Consider the following 22291-nt stretch of genomic DNA (forward strand, 5'->3'; position numbering starts at 1 on the left):
GGAAAGGGGATGGTTACAATTCAGGGTCAAATAGTGTATTATTCTGAAATCTTGCACTTTAAATAGAAATTTATTGGACATTTTAATAGCTTTTTAAATTGAGGGATTTATCAAGCGCTTACATTTTTAAGTATTTTTTTCTAACTTTCTTCAAATGAAACTTGTAAAGGATAAATGAAGGGTGTTTCCACTGAACCTGCTTTGTTTCAAACAGAGGAAACATGTTTTCCTCAAAACTTTCTTCCTCAAAAACTTATTTTGGTAGGTAATATACTTTAATTTCCTAAATAAATTTTCAAATTTATAAAATAAATTTTTAAAAATGGATTAGGATTAGTAATGCAAAATGGTACTAAAGATCAGTGTTTAAAACACTTAAAGTTATGATACTTTTATTTCATTTTTCTTATATTCCCTTATACTCATTGGATTTATATAGCACCTATCTTCTAAGGAACTCAGACTGCCTTAGGAGTTTACAGACTTAGAGTATTATGATAGCACAATAGCAATTGTTTCCAAACAGTAATATTTTTTGTCCAAGGAATGTTCTATTGCCATGTAATGGAGACTAGCAAGGAGTGATATGACAGGAAAGAGACCAAGAGCAAACTGGGAAGTTTATACAAAGGAAGGAGCAAGGGGATGAAAAAGCAAGAAGTCATAACTTCAAAAAAGCCATTCACCTAACAGGCAAAAACACCCTCACTTTATCCGGGATCCTGCTTCAGTGAGTGAATGAGAAAAACTAGACTAAGGAAATCTACTGCTTTCCTGGATCTTAGCTAGAGCTTGGTTTTTAACTGCTAAGATTATCATGGGATGAAGAAGAAAAAATTCTTCTAAATAGACTGCAAGCATTACAATTTGTTTTCCACAGAATCAGCAGACTTACCAAAGTCTATCAGTTTATTTCTGAGATGCTATATGTGCCCTTATGTATTAGATATTTTTACTATTTTTAGCAGGTTAATATCTTTATTATTCCTAAGAAATGACAGTCAGCCAGTTTATGAATTCCTGGTGAACACTTAAAATGTTTAATGGAATATTAAGTACCATATATTCAACCTTTCCTTGGGTAATTAATTATAGTATCTGAAATAACTCCTGTACATAATAAATACTATATCATAAAATGAGTCTTACAAAACTTAATCTAGTTAGAACTTCATATTCTGACTACAAAGTCTAAAGAAGGAAGATTCATAAATTTTTAGTCCTATTTTCAAAACTTCTCAATTTAACTCAAAGTCCTGGAATAGGCAAACATCTCTAGAACCTACCTAAAGGACTGCAATCCTATTTCATTTATAAACATATGGAAATGTTAATTTTATTTCAAATATAAAGCACTGTAGAACATAATAAATTTAAAGAGAAAAAAGGCCTTAAGATTTATTGATGCAAGTTTACCTACACTGTATGTTAAGCAATAATGGCTAATGTCACTTTATATAATAGCTTGGAGAGTAATGGAATTTACTTTTAGGCTTCCTTGGCATACAATAAACTGAAAAATAAAAAAGAATAAAATCTTGTCCATTACTGATTGTATCAATTGATTAAGCAATTGCTGTTATTTACACCTACAGTGATTTATTCTTCACACAGGTGTATATACTAATATAAAGTAGAGGTGAGGAATATTTCGATTCCCCAATTCTTAAATATGAACTGAACACAACCTATGATTCATTAAGACACTTGTTTATGGATGTAGGCCTTTGTCTCTGGTTAGTTCCTCAAATTCATATCCTGTCATGACGGTTTTTTAAACATACAAGCAGGATCTCTTATAAACTATTGACCATGTATATTCTATTTTAAATGGTTGTGTGTGTGTTTTTTTTTTAAGTATTCTCAAGAAAATCTAAGTTCCAATTTACATTATGCTCAGGAAATTTTTTTAATTTACATTTTTAATCTTTTGTTTTAGAGTATTGTCTTTAAGACACTTCATTTTAAAACATTTGCATTATATTTGTTTCATACTCTGCTCTAAAAACCCATAGAACAAGTTCATATAGAACATTTTATGAAGTAAATAATTTTGTTCCATTCTAACAACTTAGCCTAGAAAAAGCTCCGAACTGTGAGCTGTTTATCATACAGAACTCTCCCCTCTTACCAACTTTATAATGCTCTTACAAAATTGTTTCATGAATAGCATTAACTTTCAGACTACAATAAGTCTATTACATGTATATTCACATTCTCTATTTAAATCCTGAAAGGTTCCACCATCTCAAAACTATTTCCAAATTCTATTTACTTAAAACACTATTCCACTTTTGTTTTCAGATACAAGTAATACCTCAATTACCATCAAAACCAAGACCATTCTGACATCATTGCCCCAATCCTTTTTTTTTTCCAAATAGCAAACTTGAACACAGCTGTAATTCTTTTAAGAATCTTTATTGAAGTTTTTCTTAACAATTTAGTCTGTTGGATCTCAATGCAGTTTATAAAAAAACTTCAGTATAGTTTCATATAAACTGCAACCAAAAAAGTAGTTTACTTTGTTAAAGAAGTTATCTGAAGTTGCAAGTTATTTTTTTGTAATACGTAGAACAGTAAAATATAAGCATGCTCTCGGATGCAGGTGCTCCTGTGGGCTATGGAGTTACTCTGAAGAGCTTGCTAAGATCTGCAGGCAGTTTATGGAATGCATTTATTTTCCCCACAATTTTGGTACAAGAGAATAAAACCGATATTTATGAATAAAGTGTTTTTTTCTCAAAAAGGTTGAGGCAGCTTTTGTTGAATGCTATCTGTGTGGGTACACTGGCTACACCTTGAACTGTACTAAGAGAAACAGCCAGGAGTCCACGTTCATGCTAAAACTCGAAAAATCCCTCCACATGAGTCGAGTTCCAAGAAAAGGAAAAGGATAAAACACTACGCACAGTTTTTCATCGTCTTATATTAACAGGACACACCAAAAAACTTCACATAACAAGGGAGCAAATTCCCTTCACTGCTTTCAGTCAAGGTCAGCGGTGTCCACAGTGGAAGGTGGAAGTGGAGCAAGCCTAGGACAGAATAAAGCTTAAGTCTACATCTCATGCATAGCTGTCCTTGTTCTGTCCTCGAATGTTTCTCAGACATCCGAATTAGAACTGAGGTTGGTTAACCTGGGGTCCGCGTTGATTTCGTATCTGTAGTGATACCCTTCCATGTGATCCCTGCAGGCATCTCTGATGTTATGCATCCACTTTTTTATCCCCTTGCGGTTCAAATACAAAACCAACAGGAAAATGGCGCCTATCAGGGCTAAAACAATACCTAGGAAGACATAAGAAGTCTGCAGGGATGGAGGGAGGATAGGGTCACAGTCCAGGTGGGAGCTGTTGAGTTCCAAGAGGGCCCGATTCCTCATTTTTTCCGGGAATGCACAGGTGAGCCTGGCTTTACCCTGCACTACCTCTGTCTCCTTGAGCCAGGCCACCATGTCTGCCATGTGACAGTCGCAGACCCACGGATTGTTGTCCAGGAAGACCCTGACATGGGGCAGGCTTTGCAACTCGGCCAGGGTACCATTGTGAAGGACTTTGAGGGCGTTGTCCTCCAGGTGGAGGCTTTCTAGGTGTGTCAGGTTGCGGAAGGACACGTAGGTTAGGCTCACCAGAGAGTTGTTGTGCAGATCCAGGTGCCTGAGGCCGGGTAGTTGGGCTAGAACGTCCCGAGGCAAGTAGAGGAAGTGGTTGCTGGCCAGTTCCAGGCGCTGGAGCCCGCGAAGCGCTTGGCCAGCTCGTAGGGCCGCTGCCACCATACCCTCGAAGCTCCGGTTCTGCCGCCTGTCGTCAGGGGGCACGATGTGGTTCAGCATCAGTTCCACCAGGGGGCTGGGGGCCGAGAAGCTGGCGTTGCTACCCGAGAAGGCGAAGGCGCTGAGGTTGACCAGCGGGTTGTGGCTGAGGTCGAGCTGGCGCAAGCTGGGCAGATGCTCGAAGGCGCCCGCGCACACCTCCTCCAGGCTGCTGCTGCTGAGGTTGAGCGCGGCCAGCTCAGCCAGCGGCGGCCGGCGGGCGAAGGCGCCGGCGGGGAGCACCGCCAGCTGATTGCCGGTAAGGAAGAGGTTGCGCACGTAGTGGGGAAGGTCCGCGGGCACCTCCGTCAGGTTGCGGTTAACGCACTTGACAGTGCGCGCAGCCTCGGAGCACTCGCAGGGCTGGGGGCATTGGCCTGGCAGCGCGGGCTGGGCGGACACCGCCGAGGCCAGGAACGACGCCGACGAGGTGGAGGGCGCCGAGGAGGTGAGAGAGGAAGAGGAGACCCAGCCCAGGAGGAACAGCGCCAGCCGCGCCAGCCTTAGCCGCCCGTCCCCTGCGGCGGGGCCCCGGGAACACCCCCCAGGCATCGCGGCGCGGCTTTCCCCGGAGCTGGGCTGGGACGGCGCCCGCTCCGAAGGCTCGGGGACTGGGTCCGGAGGGTGCGGGCCGGCCGGAAGCGTCTGGAGAAAACTTTCCTCTCGTGGGAGCGGAGGAGGGACGCCGCGGCCGGAACTTGGCTAAACCCCTCGCCACCGGGCGTTCCCCTCCCGGGGTCGATTCCCCCGCCCCTTCCCTCCAGAAAGTACGCACGGCGGGTCGGGACTCTCAGCTCCGCGCTCCTCCTCCCGCTCTTCTGCCGCCGCCCCCGGGTGGCACCTCCTTGCCTCTTTTGTTGGCGCCTCACGCTTGATCCGCTCCGGGACCTGAGACAGGCGGGAGAGAAGCGTGAGGAGCGGCGGCGGCTGCAGCTCCCGGAGTTCGGGAACCGGACTCTCCAAGCCCAGTCGTCCCTACTTGGTCCCCGAGACTCCCTCCGAAAACCCGTCCAGGTTTCGCCTCCCCAGTCCCACGCACATCCTTACCCGCGAGAGGGACGCGTGTCCCGAGACACCCAGCATAAAGTCTTCCTTCTGCCCAGGCCCACACTAGATATACCCTTCCAGGCTCCCGCCCTCCTCCTTTCCCGATCAGATTCGTCCCCCGCCTCTAACTTCTCGCTTAATCCCCTGCGCCTCCCCGACCAAACTTCTCACTCTCCCAGCTCCTTCCCCCGCCGCCTCCGCGGCGACCTGCCTTCCGGGGTCTCCGCGCCTGCCCGGACCTTTCCCGGGCCAGGTTTGGATGGGAGGGAAGTTTCAGGTTACAGGAGTCTTTTGATCTCTTTTGGTACCTTCCCGGATTAGCAGGAAGTGGAGGACCTTACAGCTGTCGCCCCCCACTCCTCGGCCCCTGGCCCGCGCCCCAGCGATCCCCTCGGATCCCAGAGGGGATCAAGTCATCTCCAAAGAGGAGGGGAGAGGCCGCGAACAAAGCGGCTGGGGGACCCTGGGACCTACGCTACTCTCTCTCCAGAGGATGGGAAGGGGCCCGGCGCCGCCTCCGGGTTTTCGCCTTCGCCGCTTGCTCCCCACAGCTCACCTCCGCGCCCGTCACCTCCGGAGACAACTCAGTCCCACCAGAGTCTCCGCGACTTCTCCGCTCCGCGATGCGGCGCGCCGACTCTCCTCGCACCCCAGCCCCTGGCCCAACCTCCGCAGCTGGGAAAAACCAACCCGGGGGGCGGGGGGAGAGCCAGGCCTGCCGGAGGGATCTCTCCCTCCGTGCGGCCAACCTTGGCAGCCCTTAGTAGGGGGATTTAAGAAAGGAGACTGGGGGGATCTGGGCCGCGCGCCTCCTTCTGGTAGAAATTAACAAGGAATGTGCCCGAATAGGTGAGGGAATCCCTTTCTCTCCCCCCTTCCCCTGTATCCTTTGGTGGTTCCTCATTTTGCCTAGTGTATTTACCTTGGACAGCAAGAAAACCGCTGGTAAGTCTCGTGGAATTCACCCTGATTTAGGCACCTAGGGCCGTAACAAAATAGATTTCGGCGTGACAGAGCAACGAGAAGCAGCAGCATCAAGAAATGGGCAGAAAATGCACAGCGGCAGCAGCAAAAACGCTCACCAAGCTGCAGGGGAGCTTCAGAAAAGTCTTCCCAGAAAAGTGATATCTTACATGCCAACTTGAGGTTTAGGTGTAATTCTGCGTCCCCACCTGTTCCGCCCCCGCACTTCTTGGGTAGTTACGGAACTTGAGAACAGAGGGAGCCAACTTTGGGGGGGAGGGAGCGGTTGAAAGGGATTACTGGAGGGAGATTCATTCTTGATTCATTAGCTTTTCTCCTCCCCAAATTAAAAGCAGAGGGAAAGCACAGCAGCCAAAGCATCCTAGAAAGAAAAAGCAAATAGCAATGACTTGAGTCACCCAGAAAAGTGGATGTGGCAACGGTGTGTCAGTGCAAATTGCCTAAACAGAGCCCACGAGGTGGAGTGGGGGATGGGAGGTGGCCGCTCTTGGAGCACAGAAGTTTGGTCCAGAAGTCTGTTCTCCCAGGGGGTGCGGGGCAGGCTGGGGAGATGGAGAGGATGCCGCTGGGGAAGGGATAGCTTAAATTTTTTTTTGCCTGGAGGAGCTGTTATATTGGAGAGGTTTAGGGTCCTGAAGTCTCCACCCTTGCTCTCTCAGTAACTCTGTATCCTCAATAATTTTCCGGAAAGGGTGAGAAGGTGCTGGTGTTCCAGACCTTCATTTGACAGTTCTCTTCATTTGTGAGAGCAAATGGCAAGTAGAGGAAATAGTAAGTTCTGGAAGGTCATATAAAAAAAGAACAAATAAAGAATGCTGAAGTCTGTGCCTGTGCCTTGGGCCTTTAGCTTGAAGAAATGTCCCAACTCTCAAGCCCATGACTGATGAATTTTGTGGAAAGACATTCTGCAGGACCAACAGCAAAAATGGCCCAGACAAGACCTAGAGGGGTGGGAGGCTGCATAGATTTGTACAAAAAGCCAGTTTTGTTAATTTGTATCTTCATGGCTATCTAAATTATTTTTTTTTTTTTAGAGTTTTGCAACAAGAATATGAAACACTTTGAAAAAATCTCAAAAACTATAGTCATGTTCTGTATCTGTACTGGGGTAGAGGTTACATAAATCTATATGGGCTAAAATTCACAAAACTTTATACACCAAAGAGTGGATTTTACTGTATGATAATTTTTAAAAGAAAATGAATTACTCGGGAAAAATTGTAGTACTGCTTTGGCGTGGTATTAACTCAGTTCTGTCTAAAGGGCAAGTACTCAAGGAAAATGGGAAGCGCTTTAGAATTTAGAAAGATAATATACCTCTCATCTGATCCTCAAATCAGCTTGGCAATATGGATATCACTGTCTTGTTATTGATGTTACTCTGTTTTACAAATGAAAAAACTGGGGTTCTGGGCCAATAATAACTAGCTTTGACTGAGTATTCTTTCACTGGCTAAACCTTGTGCTGATCACTTTATAGAAATTATCTGCTGTGCTTATCGTGGCAGTGGTCAGGTAGATCCTCTTAATCCAGACAAGAAAATTGAAGTCAAAATAAATTATGTGACTTGTTTGCATGAGTGGTGGAGTGGTGGATAGAGGGCCAGGCCCAGATTTGTCTGTCTCTCCTATATATACCACATTCCACCTCTGGCAAGGTTGGGTTTGTGCAGTCCTGCTGAGCTACTAAGGGTGAGAAGGAACCAAAGCCTCACCCTTGGTTCTCTTTCCCCTTTTCTCCCTTTTCCTCCTGGCAGCTGGCAGTTGGTTATGGCTATTAAATCAGGACCCAGAAACTTGGGGTCATTTCTAACTTCCTCATTAACTGTGTGTGACTTTTGAATACCTCTGTTTCTTATTCTGTAAAATAGGGACAGTAATAAAACTTCAAGGCATTTCCATTAGGATTGAGATATATACATAATAGACTTAGCAAAATAGCCTGTTATTGTACTCTCCTCAATTCCTCTCCCTCTCAGGATTTATTATGCAACCACTATATGCCTTTAAGTATGCTAATGATAAGAGTACAAGGATGAAGAGTTTATGGTCCTTAAAATAGAATTGCCAGAATTAGCAAATAAAATTCGGGGCATCCAGTTTAATTTGAATTTCAGATAAGGAATAGTTTTTTAGTATAATTATGTCCTGTGTAATATTTGAGATATAATATTGGGATATAACTAAAATCATCATCATCATCCATTGTTTACTTGAAATTCTAATTTAATTGGGCATCCTCTTATTTGATCTGGCAGCCAAGGAACTCATAACCTGGTGGAAGAAATAGAAACTAATTCAGTAGAAATAGAAACTAATTCAGTGTACAGCATTGACTGCACTTTGATGTGTGTCTTTCCAATCTCTTCTCTCTTATATATATTTTACTTCTGTTTCTACTATTTTTATATGAATGGGATCATAGTATAAGTATTATTCATAATTTTTCTTATTTTAGGACAACTATATATCATTCTATGTCCATACATATAGATTTGCTTTCTTCTTTTTTAAAGACTGCAAAATATTCCATGCTTTGAATTGTTATACCACATTTTTTTTAATTACTTATTGAAAGACATTTAGATCAGTAGCTACTTTTTAAGAAGTTTCCTCCAAGTGAGAAAAGCTTACTAGGATCCATTTTATTTTGATTGTCTTAAGCATTTAATGATCTTAAATTATCATACTTGCCTTACTCCTGACAGCTTGAAAAATTTTTGTGTGAGATGCTATTTTCATGCTCTAGAGCAGGACAGAGGATTTCAGAGCACATTTGTTTCCCACTTATTCTTTCACTCCAAAATGAAATAAAAGGAAAATCTGAATGTCCTAATGGAGAAGAACCAATTAGTGTATTTCAATAGGTACTTTGTAGCCTCTAGGAAAATGTGTCTGTACTGTCATTTATTTCAATTGTTTCTACAGGATCCGCTTTTATTCTAATGACCCAAAAGAAAGTCATTAGTAACTCGTTGAAATATTGCTGTTAAGTCCTAGGAAGGCAAGGAATAATGTGTATTTAAAAAAAAAAAAAAAAAAAAAGGATGATTGATTATGGCCACCCTCATGAGGCAGAAGAAAGCCCAGTAGTACAGCATGGACAACCATCAACATTTTTTAAGACTACTTCATTTTAGTCTCTGCCTTAAATTAGCAAAATAATTGATAAAGGTAAGTACTCTCAAATCTGAAAAATATCTAAAACAAAATCAAGTATTGGTGACTAACATCAAGCACATATGTCATAAAACCATGAACCAACACTTAAAACCAAACAATCAACATGAGGTTATATATATCCACTCAAGTAAAAAAAAATATATTTTTTAAATTGTTAATGAAAAGGTGCCTTGTTAGCACAGTAGGTAGCGCATCCGTCTCATAAATTGTTAATGAAAGAAAACAAAACTCTTTTCATGAGCTGATTCCAAATCACTTTAGGAAGAAATGGGCTTCTTGTCTAAGATACATAAAGAGGGTAGATTTAGTAAAAAACTAAATAAAGCTAAATTAAATAAATTAGGTAAAGTTAAATAAAAGTAAAATCGAAGAAAAAAATAAAATACTAAAGATAAATAAAGATAAATACTAAAATAAAGATAAATACTAAAATACTAAAGAAAGAACAAGATAAAATGCTGTAATAGATGGGGACTTAAACTGGATGGAAATATGTGATTCTTCAAGAAAAAATATTGAAAGGTTAATAAATTACATGGTGATCTGCAGAACATAAATAGCTAACATTACAGTAACATTACAGAATCATTCAATTTTAAAAGTGTTTAACTTTTTTTTTTTCTTAAAGACTTTATTTATTTATTTGACAGAGAGAAACACAGGGAGAGCAGGAACACAAGCAGGGGGAGTGGGAGAGGGAAAAGCAGGCTTCCCACCAAGCAGGGAGCCCAGTGTGGGGCTCAGTGTGGGGCTCGATCTCAGGACCCTGGTATCCCAGACCCTTCATCTGAGCTGAAGGCAGACACTTAACAACTTTGCCACCCAGGAACCCCCAAAGTTTAACTTTTTAAGAGCTTACCATATGGCCGCTACCTAGTTGATGCTCTTGGGGTACAAAGTGGATAACAAAAATCCCTACTGTCAGATTAAACTCACTGTGTAGTGGCAGAGGCAGACTGTCTAAGAGTTATAAAACATGGTGTGCACCAGAGTCAGGGGCACTGTGGGGAGATTGTCTGAAGAAGGCTTCACTGGGGAAGCAATGCTTAAATAACACTTTGAGTTATTAATAACTCATCAGACCAATGATGGGCACGTTGGTGGAAGGACTCAGAGAACTTGTTCAGTTAAAGAGAGTACAAGGAGAAGAGCACAGCACACATTGGAAGGAGTAGTACAAGGTCAGATTTGAAATACAACGTCAGATTGCTTCTCTCCATTCTAAAATGTCCGAGTTCATCCTATAGTGCCTGGGAGCGTCTGACCATACTCAAGATGGGAAATGACAGGACCAGATTTTAGGTGAATTTTTAGATGCATTCTAAAATGTGTCCTTCAGGAAGATCACTTTTGCTATCTGTTTGAAGGATGAAATATGAGCAGAAAAGACTGAGGCCAGGACGCCTGGGTGGCTCAGTGGGTTAAAGCCTCTGCCTTTGGCTCAGGTCATGATCCCAGGGTCCTGGGATGGAGCCCCACATTGGGTTCTCTGCTCAGCAGGGAGCCTGCTTACCTTTTCATTCTGTCTTCCTCTCTGCCTACCTGTGATCTCTGTCAAATAAATAAATAAAATATTAAAAAAAAAAAGAAAGAAAAGAAAAGATAAGGACAGGGAGAGAATTTGGGAGGTCCAAGTGCTAGTTGTTAACAAAACCCAACTAAAATAGTGGTAAAAGATTGGCAAGGCAGTAACAGATGAGATAGACCAGTAGTTCTTAACAGAGTGACACTGCCTCTGGTGGACATTTTGGATATTTGCAGAGGCATTTTCTGGCTGTCCCTGATTGACATTTAGTGTGTAGAAGCCGGAGATATTAGACATAATGTAATCAGAGGGATAGTAATATGCAATGAAAAGTTCTGCTTCCCACACAACATTCAAATATCCATCTAGACATTCTTATAGGTGAAAAGCCAGATTTTAATCATTTCAGCCTAGAAACAACTCCATTTTACATAGAAGCTGTAAATACTTATAGTATAATTTTTAATACACACTGAATTTTACAGGAATGAGGCTGCCATGTTCATTGAAGGAAGAACATATATTGCTTTGTTTGGAACGTTACAAAATTTTATTTCTGACAGCTTGGCTACTCATGCTATTTAAATCACCAATATAACCCAACTGTATCAGTTTGCATTTGTAGTTATTGCATCCACGGTGAATCTTACTTCAAAATCTCTAATATAAAGAAAAATTGTCACTGTTTATTTGAATATTGGTCTACTTTCTCTTAAATATTAGCCTATTTGTAAAGAGATGGAAGTATATTACCACCACATTAGGTGTTCTAATATAGTTATACCCAAACATTTATAGGTTATTAATATTATTTAATATTTAAGTATTCTCCTTTAATTTCTCCTTTATATTATTGTTAATATAGTATATACTTAAAATTTATGTGTGAACATAAATTTTTTGTAAAGGGGGGTTTCATAAAATACTTGTTTTAAAAAGGAAACATTAGTGTTTTTTTTTATTTTATTTATTTATTTGACAGACAGAGATCACAAGTAGGCAGAGAGGCAGGCAGAGAGAGAGAGGAGGAAGCAGGCTCCCTGCTGAGCAGAGAGCCCGATGTGGGGCTCCATCCCAGGACCCTGGGATCACGACCCGAGCCGAAGGCAGAGGCTTTAACCCACTGAGCCACCCAGGCGCCCCAAAACATTAGTTTTAAAAGGGATGAAAACAACCTATACAGATATTTAAGAGCTAGACTCTATAAGATATGGTGACTTATTCAGTATGGAGGTGGGAATACAGACATTTATCATTCTAAAAATTAAAACATTGTAATTTCTGTATTTTCAGTGATGTCCAGAAATTCTAGTATTTCTAAAATGAAGAGTCAAATTTAGCTGTAAGAAGGTGAAAAATACCTAGAGTAAAGGATAAAATAGTGAATTTTGTTTAAAGGAAAATCTACCTGATTTTGTTGAAATTATTTTTTTTCAAAGGAAATTACAAGTAAATATTTAAATCAGTGATATTACCTAATACTCTTTTTTCTAATATAAGGTAATTCAACTTTGAAGGTGACATTGAAGTTTTTCCATTTCTGTAGACCTTGCGCAAACTGGGTTCTAAACCAAAACTGGAATACAGTCAAGAAATGGGAACAGTTGCAACTGTAGCCATCATCCAAATTCAATTAATTTCAATTAAATTTAATACAGTTCAATAAATGTTTATTAATCTGCTTTTTTTTGGTGGTACTTACTTTGTCTTCCAAACAGAGCCACCTCCAAAGCCAGAAATTCTCCTTTAAAAAATTTCAAATCCTGGCAAATTGACAGACAATCTATTGCATGTCCATGGCAGAGGTTCAGCAGACAGACTTGGGCCAAATCTTGGATACGAGACCCAAGCTTCTCTAATGTATTTTATAAGTCTTATTCAGTGAGCTAAAGTACATAGGTTAATAAGTTGCCTACTAGAACTGCTTGAAATATTTGAAGCCAGTAAGTGAATGTTTTTCAGATTTACTTTAGATCCCCATATAAAAGCCCAAGAAGAGAGGACTAAATATATTATGTATTTTGAAATAGAGATATATCATATCACCTTGTCAGTGGGAAAAAAAAAAATGGAAGTTGAATTCAACTAGGGAAACAAAGTCAAACCAGTGTCAAATCATACGACCTGAGTGGTATGGATGATGGTAGAATAAAAGATTTAGGTGCAGAGGTGATGCCAAAGTATGCCTATACTGAACTTGAACTAAAACCTTCTGGAGTGTTGTGTAGCATCAAGAAATACTTGAATTCAAGAATATTGATGTGATGACATTTGTGAAGGGATGATATTCAAAATAGTTTACAATCAGTATGGTGAATGCAAACATGGACTAATAAGTGTTCAATAATCAGACAGGGTGCCACCTATAAGCAACCAATAGAACTTCATTGGTACAAGTTGCCTGAATGCAAACATATATAGGATGGATGGATGGATAGGTAGATAGAGTTTTCTTATAATCTTAGCAACTACATACCACAGTATGGGCAATCACTTTAAAATTTCCATAATTTCCAAGCTTTACCGTAAAGAACTGGAAGCTTCTTTAAAATAAGAAAAGACCCAGTAGTTATGAATAAGCTGATTTAATCATGATTTATTAGATGAATAATTTTGAAGTGTATGATGAGTACTTCTAGGTACTGTACTGAGAACTGAAAATGCAACGGTGAATAAAAGAGGCAAGGGCCCGTTTTCCTGAAAACTTGTTTCCACTAGTTTATTCAATCAATTTGCAGAAGATGGGAAATCTAGTTTTTTTAATTAAATGTAAATAGTCATTTCAATGTAAATTCAATGTAAATATTTTGTTATTAAATATAGAAAACACATAGTATAACAAAAGCCTGCTCAGTTTACAAATCTGAACATTTGGTTTCTTTTTCAATTTTCTTTTGCATATAATTAAAGTGTAACTTGGTAAGTGTTGACTTATGTATATACCCTTGAGTAAGGAAAATGAACATATTTATCACCCTCAAAAGTTTCCTCATGACCTTTAATAATCCCTCCATCTCATGTTACCTCCACCCAAACCCACCCCCATGCAACCATACACTATCAGCTCTCTTTTATCTGGCTTCTTTCACTTGCATACTTAATTTAGATTTATCTATGTTGTTATGAGTATCAATATTTCATTCCCTCCTTTTTTTTAACTGAGTAGTATTTCCTGGTATGGGTATAGGATATTTTGTTTATTCCTTTACCTATTGATGAATATTCAGTCTGTTTCCAGTTTGGGGCTATTTTATATAAAGCTCTGATAAAAACTCATGTTCAAGTCTTTGTGTGGACATATGCTTTCCTTTCTCTTGGGTAAATAACAAGAGATGGAATGGTTAAGTCATATGGTAGATTCATTTTTAACTTTTTCAGGAACTGCCAAACTGGTTTCCAAAGTTGTTTCACTATTTTACATTACCACCAGTAGCGAAAATTTCCAGTTGGCCCACATATTTCTAATACTTGACATGATTAGACTTTTTAATTCTAGATATTCTGAAAGATGTGTAATAATATCTCATTTTGCTTTTCATTGGTCAGTGATATTAAGTACCTTTTAATGTTTTTATTTGCCACCTTTGTATCTTCTTTCATGAAGCGTCTGATCAGTTCATTTGCCCATTTTCTGAGTTAGGCCATTTGTTTTCATGAGGTTGAGTTTCATTTTTTTTTTTTTAAGATTTATTTATTTATTTGAGAGAGAGATTGTGTGCAGGGAGGGACAGAGAGACAGGGAGAGAGAATCTCAAGCAGACTTCACACTCAGTGTGGAGCTGGATACAAGGCTCTATCCCATGACCCTGAGATCATAACCTGAGCTGAAATCAAGATTCCAAAGTTTAACTGACTGAGCAACCCAGGCACCCTATGTGATTGAGTTTTAATTAAGAGTTCCTTACATATACTAGTTAACAAGAAATAATAATACACTAGAGCTGTGCAGCTAGACAGATACTGCTGAAACTCCCGATTTTAGGGAACAGTAAAAAAAAAAAAAAATCCCACAATCACTTATGTATATAAAAAAAAAATGACATTTTTAAAGGAAGAAAAATCTAATGATGCCAGAATTTTTTTCTGCTCTATTAGTTGCTAGAAGAATTTGGAGCACCCGGAATAGCCTGAGTTTTTAAAAATACTTTAATTTATTTTTTAACACTCATAATCCCTTTAAACAGTTGAAAATTAAGAAGTAACAAAAGGTATACAAGGAAAAGTCTTTCACTCCTCCTGCCCCTCAGCTATCTGGATAACCTTTCCACAGGCATCAAAGTAATATCAGCTTTTCTCGTGTATCCTTCTAGTCATAGATTATGCACATGTATGCAAATTTATTTTTACAAATGATTTTGAATACTTCACATTGTTCTGGACTTAATTTAGCTGAACCATAAATGTCAGAGACTATTCCTATTACTGTACTAAAGAACTCTCTTATGGGTAGATAGTATCCATTGCACAGTGTATGAGCTATCTATTGCTGTGTAATAAACCATCTCAAAACTCAGTGGCTTGAAACAATTCTTTGTTTCAAAGAATTGAAACAAATTCTGAAACAATTTGTTGCAGGTACAGTGTATGCACCTGCAGGATTGGATAATCTGAGTTGGACTTGGTTGGTTAACTCTGCTAATCTGGGTTTGCTTGTGCTTATAGAAATTGACTGGCGTGCTCTACTCTAGGCTGAGCCTGACTGAGACAGCTTATTTGAAGACAGTTCCTCTCCAAGTGGCTATTACCTTCCTCCAAAAGATGAGTGGAACAGCCTAGGCATGTTCCATGTTCTTCTCCTGACAAGTGTAGAAGAACAAGAGAAGGCAAGCCCAATCCAGGTAAGTCCTTTTCAAAATACTGTTGGCATTACATCTGTCAGTATGCTATCAGCCAAAGCAAATCATGTGCTAAAGCCAAAGAGCTGGGAATTATATCCCATCCATGGTGGGAGAGCAGTACAAAATGACACAGTGAAGGACTCATACAGAGGAAAATCTGATGAAATGGGGCTATTGTGCAATCTACCACAAACTGATGTGACATAATTTATTTAAACAACCCCATATTAGAAGGGTTTCTGCTCTTTGCTATTACAAACAGTGCAGCAGTGACTAATGAGTGTATATGTCATCTTCACATTTGCCAGTATATCTCCAGGGTAAGTCTTAGAAGTGGTTTAAGGATATGGGCTTTTGTGATTTTGATAGGTATTGTCAAAGCACTACTCAGAGATTATTGTAACAATTTATATTCTCACCAGCAGTGTTGGGACTGTGTTATCATTTTTTCATCCTTGCCAATCTTGCACATGAAAATATAATCTTTGTATAGCTCTAATTTGTATTTTTGTCTCATTAATAGTGAGATTGATAATTTCCTTATATGTTTTAAAACCACAAATATTTCCTTTTAACTCCATATGTTCATATCTTTTGCCCATTTTGTTCCAATGGAATTTTTCTTTTTCTAATTGATTTGTATATATTGAAGAAATTAGCACTTTATTTTTTAAATTAAGGGCACTCAAAAACAATAGCTCCTCAGAATCATAGGCCGGCTAGTTCACTATAGAGAGTTAGAGAGCTAAGAACCCCCTAAGGTCAAAACACATTTCAGAGACTGACCTCAAAAACTAACCCTGCAGCCAGGGCTCCAGACTCATTAAAGGGATATCATTAATGACTTTTTCTATTAACTGACTTGCAAACTCCATCAGGAAGCCTACCCCCAAGCCGCTGGGAACATCTTCCCTATAGACCCCCACAACTGACCCATAGATAACCCCATCTCACCCACACCTTCTTACCATCCCAACCCCCAGGGCCAGCTACCAGCACATGATTCCTCAGACAGTAAAAAAGAGCCTTTGCAAACAACTAAATGCAGAAAGCCAGCCTGACTCTGTGAGATTGGAAAAATGCTCACAAATATGAACATTTACAGGTGCTACTCTAGGGAAAACATAAATAGGAGACTCTCAGCACCCAATACAGTTTTGCAGGATCAAGAGAGAACAGAGAATCTTAAAACTTCCCCCAAGAGAGAATAATATGTTTGGAGTAGACACATTCATAGAAGACCTCTGAGAAAAAACCTTCAGACTTCCAAACTGGACTGTGACTAATGTAGGTTATTTATATCTTGAAGCCAGTCAGTAAAGACTAGAAGAGGTGACTCCTTCAAATGAGAAGACAGCAATTCAAGACTTCAAGAACCACACAAAAAAGCAAGGAAACATTACACTACCAAAAGAACATAATTATTTTCCTGTAAGTGACCACAAATAAATGGAAATCTATGAATTCTCTGGCCAAAAAAATAATTTTCAAAATAATTGTTTTAAGGAAACTCACCAAGCTATAACAGAAAACAGACTACTTACTGAAATCAGGAAAACAATACATGAACAAAATAGGAAAGCCAGCAGAAAGATAGAAATCATAAAAAAAGAACAAAGCAGAAAGAACAAATTCTGGAGATGAAGAATATAATGAATGAAATGAAAATGCAATGGTAAGCATCAACAGAAGACTTGATTAAGCAGAAGAAAGAATCTGTGAACTCAAAGACAAGGTATTTAAAATTATCCAGTCTGCTGAGAGTAAAGAAGAAGAATGAAAAAAAGTGGAGAACACCTGAATGAATTATGGGACACCATCAGAAAAAACAATATTCATAATACAGGAGTCCCAGAAGCAGAAGAGAGAGAAAAGGAGGCAAAAAGCTCATTTAAAGAAATAAAACTTCCCAAATCTGTGCAGAGATAAGACATCCAGGTACCTGAAGTTCATAGATTCCCATACAGATAAAACCCAAAGAGGAATTCACTGAGACCCATGATAATAAAACTGTCAAAAAATCAAAGACAAAGAGAATTTTGAAAACTGCAAAAGTAAGGAAACTCCTCTCATACAAGGAACACCCAGCAGACTATGATAGGATTTCTCAGCAGAAACCTTGCATGGGCACCTGGGTGGCTCTTTGATTAAGCTTTAAAAAAAAAAAGAGACACCTTGAAGGCCAGGGGAGAGTAGGATGATATATACAAAGTGCCAACATGAATATTTGAATACTTTGCAAAGTTGTCCTTCAGAAATGAATTTTTTTGAAGGTTTTATTTATTTGAGCAAGAGAGAGAGAGCACAAGGAGGGGGAGAGGGAGAAGCAGACTTCCTGCAGGGAGCCCAACATGGGGCTCGATCCCAGGACCCTGGAATCATGACCTGAGCCAAAGGCAGACACTTAACTTACTGAGCCACCCAGGCACCCCTAGAAATGAAGAATTAAAGACTTTGCCAGATAAGCTAAAGCTGAGAGAGTTTATCACCACGAGCTCTGTCTTATAAGAAATGACAAAGGGATTTCTTAAGCTGAAATAAAAGGACACTGTTTAGTAACATAAAAGCATGAAAATGTAAAACTCACTAGTAAAAGTAAATATATAGTCAAGTTCACAATGCTCTAATACTATATTGGTGGTGTGCAAATTGCTTAACTCCAGTATAAAAGAAAACAAAGGTATTAAAAACAACTGTAAGTACAATAATTTTTAGTGGACATACAATATAAAAAGATACAAATTGTGGCATCAAAAATATAAAATGAGATGAATAGAAGGATAGAGTTTTTGTATGTGATCAAAGTTATTTTGTTAGCTGCTTAAAGTAGACTATTATAAGTTTAAGATGTTTTATGTAAGCCTCATAGTAGCCACAAAGCGAAAGCCTGAAATGGATTCAGAAAAAAAAAAAAAAAGGAATCAAAGTATACCAGTGCAGAGAATCATCAAATCACAAGAAAGATAGCAAAAGAGGAAGAAAAGATCAAAGGAACCCACAAAACACCCCCCACCCAAAACATTAACAAGATGGCAATAGTAAGTCCCTAGCTGTCGATAATTAACTATAAATGAATTAAATTTCCCAAAGGACAGTGTCACTGAATGGATAAAATAAAAATGAGGTCCAACTATGTGATGTCTACAAGAGACTTATTTCAGCTTTAGAAACACACATAGGCTGAGGCTGGAAGGTGAAAAAAGACTTACCATACAAATGAAAATGAAAAAATAAGATAAACTTCTATTAAAAAAAATTAGACTTTAAGTTAAAAAAAAGCTCTAACAAGAGACAAAGAACATCATTATATAATAATAAAGAGGTCAGTTCATCAGTAGTATACAACATATATGCACCCTCAATGGAGCACCTAACTAGATTAAGCAAATTTTAACAGATTTGAAGACAGAAATGGACAGTGCAATAACAGTTGAGGACTTCAATGCCCCACTTTCAACAATATATAGACCATCCAGACAGAAAATATAATAAGGAAATATTGGACTTGGACTACACTTTTGATCCAGTGTGCCTAACAGACATATACAAAATATCCCATCCAGCAGCAACAGAATACATTTTCTTTTCAAACACATATGGAACATTCTCTGGAGCAGCTTGTATATTAGGCCACAAAACTAGTCTTAACAAATTTAAGACTGAAATCATACCAGGTATTTTTTCCAAACACAATGATATGAAATGAGAAATCAGTAACAGGAAGGAAGATGGAAATTTTACAAATACATGTGGAAATTAAACAATGCACTTCTGAACAACAGATGGATCAAAGGAGAAATCAAAAGGAAAAACAAAAAATATATTCAAACAAATGAAAATGGAAACACAACATACCAAACTGCAACATAAGCAATTCTTTTTTTTTTTGGATGATACCCGGATGTTTTTACAAAATTGCTGCTGCAGGAAAACATGATTAGCAGCTACTGTCCTCTGGCTCACTGTGCTAAGCAAGCAGTTCCAGCACCAACTTCTCAGAGAACCTTACAGTTGAGGAGTGTAGCAGAGGTCTTTCCTTGCTAAATGGTAACACCTTGGTAAAGACATGTTTGGGGAAAATTTTTTTGGTTACCTCTTCAGGGATAGTTGGAAGGACCATCACACTGTCTTCATTTCTCCAGTTAACCAGGGTGTCAACTCTCTTTTCCAATGTGAGCTTGAATGAAATAACTACTTTGAGAATCTCATCAAAGTTTCTGGCAGTGGTAGCTAGATAGAGGATGACAGTTTCAATTTCTTATCAGGACCAAAAATAAACATCACACAAGCTGCCACAGGCATGCCCTGTTCATTCTTCTCTGCTGGGTCCAGCATGCCCAACAGGATAGTAAACTCCTGATTCTTATCATCAGTGATCAGAAAAGGTAACATTTCTGTGGACTTCTAACCATTGTAAGCATTGATACTCTTGCTCCAGGCAAGGTGATCTTCAACATCATCTATTAAAAGAGCTATCAGCTTTAGCATTACTCTTGGTAAATTTTGATGCCAGATTTGCTGCTCTGCCAAGCTTTGTAGTTCACAGTGGGGTAAAGTCTCAAGCATAGGACAAAAGAATGCCCTATGTGAGTGACCTCTCAGGGAGGCATGGAAATGGATGTGGCCACAGATAGTATTGGCCTCAAAGCTGGGAGATTTCTCCCCAATAAGGAGTCATCCAGCCATAGCAGGAGCAGTGATGTAGGAGGATGAGGCAGTACAACAGCAGGAGCTGCCAGACAAGCTGGTTCTTTTGATGGAAGTCAAAGCAGTTCTATGAGGGCAATTCTAAGCAAGGCAATAAATGCCTATTTAAGAAAAAAGAAATATTTCAAATTGACAACCTAAATTTATATCTCAAGGAATTAAAAAAGAACTAAGCCCAAAGCTAGCAAAAAGAAGGAAATAACAAAGATCAGAGCAAAAATAGGTAAACTAGGAACTAGCAAGCCAATAGAAAAGATCAATGAAATGAAGAGTTGTTTTTTTTTCCAAAACATAAACAAAATGGACAAGCCTTTAGCTAGACTAAGAAAAAAAGAAAAAACAAACAAACAAACAAACAAAAAAAGCCATCAGAAATGAAAGAGGAGATATCCAGCAAGAGGATATAAAAATTGTAAGTATCTATGTACCTAACATTGGAGCACCTGAATACATAAAGCAAATATTAGTGAACATAGAGAAATTGATGGAAATACAATAATAGTAAAGGAGTTTTACCCCACTTACATAACTGAATAGATAACCCAGTTATCTTTAAGAAAATCAATAAGGAAATAATGTCTTTGAATGACACATTAGACCAGCTGAACCTAACAGATATTACAATTCCATTCAAAAAGAGCAGAATAAACACTCTTTTCAACTGCACATGGAACATTCTCTGGAATAGATCACATGTTAGACCACAAAACAAGCCTCAGTAAATTTAACAAGGCTGAAATTATGCCATACATCTTTTCTTACCACAACAATATAAAATTAGAAATCAATCACAAGGAAAAAAAAAAAAACACTTGAAAAAACACAAACAAATGGAAGCTAAAAACATGGTACTAAACAACAATGGGTCAATGAAGTAACCAAAGAAGATATTAAAAAATATATGGAGACAAGTGAAAATGAAAACACAATAGACCAAAATTCTTTGAGATACACAAAAGCAGTTCTAAGAGGGAAGTACATAGTGATATAGGCCTACCTCAAGAAACAAAAAAAAAGCTCAGATAAAAAAACTAAACTTAAAGGAGCTACAAAAAGAACAAATAAAATTCAGTGCCAATAGATACAAGGAAATAGTAAAGACCAGAGCAGAATTAAGTGACTAAAAGGAAAAAAGCTAAAAAAAGAAAAAGAAAAAAAATCATTGAAACCAAGAGCTGGTTCTTTGAAAAGATAAACCAAATTGATAAATGTTTAGCCAGACTCATCAAGAAAAAAGAACCCAAATAAATAAAGTTAGAATCAAAAGAGAAATGACAACTGACACCACAGAAATATAAAGGATTGCAAGAAAATGCCCCTAAAATATTATATAAACCAACATATTGGACCACCTAGAAGTGGACAAATTCCTACAAACATACAATCTAACAGGGCTGAATCATGAAGAAATACAAAGTCTCATTAGATCTATAGTAAGGAAATTGAATCAATAGTAAAAAAATCTCCCCAAAAAGGAACAGATGATTTTACTGGTGAATTCTACAAAACACTTTTTTAAAGATTTTATTATTATTATTATTATTATTTTCTTTTGGCAGAGACAGAGATCACAAGTAGACAGAGAGGCAGGCAGAGAGAGAGGAGGAAGCAGGCTCCCTGCTGAGCAGAGAGCCCGATGCAGGGCTCTATCCCAGGACCCTGGGATCATGACCTGAGCTGAAGGCAGAGGCTTTAACCCACTGAGCCACCCAGGCACCCCGTCTACAAAATATTTAAAAAATAATAGTAACACTAATCCTCCTCAAAACTCTTTAAAAACTGAAGAGGGGTGAACATTTCAAATCATTTTATGAGGCAGCATAGCACTGATACCAAAGCCAGAGAAAGACACTGCAAAGAAAGAGAATTCCACGTCAGTATCAGTGAGGAACATAGATAAAAAAATACTAACAAACTGAATTTATCTGGACATTAAAAATCATACATCATGATCAAGTTAGATTTATTCCTGGGATGCAAGGATGGTTCAATATACACAAATTAGTAGTTTAACAAAGTGAAGGATGAAAATTGTGTGATCCTCTCAGTAGATGCAGAAAAATCAGTTGATAAAATTCAGTATTCTTTCATGATAAAAACTCTCAAAATATTAGGTAGAGAAAGGGCATACCTCAACATAATAAAAACCAGATATGACAATTCCATAGCTAACATGCTCAACAGTGAAAAATC

At 38.7% G+C, this 22291-nt stretch overlaps 1 protein-coding gene and 1 pseudogene across 3 annotated transcripts; both read right to left on the reverse strand.

The window, feature by feature from the left end:
* Positions 1 to 2405: 2405 nt before the first annotated feature.
* TPBG (trophoblast glycoprotein) lies at positions 2406 to 5609 on the reverse strand. 2 transcript variants are annotated; one of them, XM_082732178.1, is made up of 2 exons: positions 5418 to 5609; positions 2406 to 4702 (listed from the first exon to the last, which is right to left on the reverse strand). In XM_082732178.1, exon 2 carries the CDS (start codon positions 4364 to 4366, stop codon positions 3107 to 3109), a length of 1260 nt encoding a protein of 419 aa, XP_082588304.1. In that variant the 5' UTR covers positions 4367 to 4702; positions 5418 to 5609; the 3' UTR covers positions 2406 to 3106. The 2 variants fall into 2 exon arrangements, with proteins under 2 accessions (XP_082588304.1, XP_082588305.1); XM_082732179.1 differs by lacking the exon at positions 5418 to 5609 and adding an exon at positions 4862 to 5011.
* Positions 4517 to 19928, reverse strand: LOC309864110 (peroxiredoxin-6-like; annotated as a pseudogene). The gene is made up of 4 exons: positions 19401 to 19928; positions 5784 to 5840; positions 5418 to 5610; positions 4517 to 4789 (listed from the first exon to the last, which is right to left on the reverse strand). The product of its transcript is annotated as a peroxiredoxin-6-like (transcript).
* Positions 19929 to 22291: the final 2363 nt, after the last annotated feature.

The sequence above is a fragment of the Mustela nivalis genome (assembly GCF_964662115.1).
Source record: "Mustela nivalis genome assembly, chromosome: 5".
Classification (NCBI taxonomy): domain Eukaryota; kingdom Metazoa; phylum Chordata; class Mammalia; order Carnivora; family Mustelidae; genus Mustela; species Mustela nivalis.

What these genes read in the sequence shown, in the direction of transcription:
- TPBG (XM_082732178.1), bottom strand. Translation starts at nt 4,366, where the DNA reads ATGCCTGGGGGGTGTTCCCGGGGCCCCGCCGCAGGGGACGGGCGGCTA.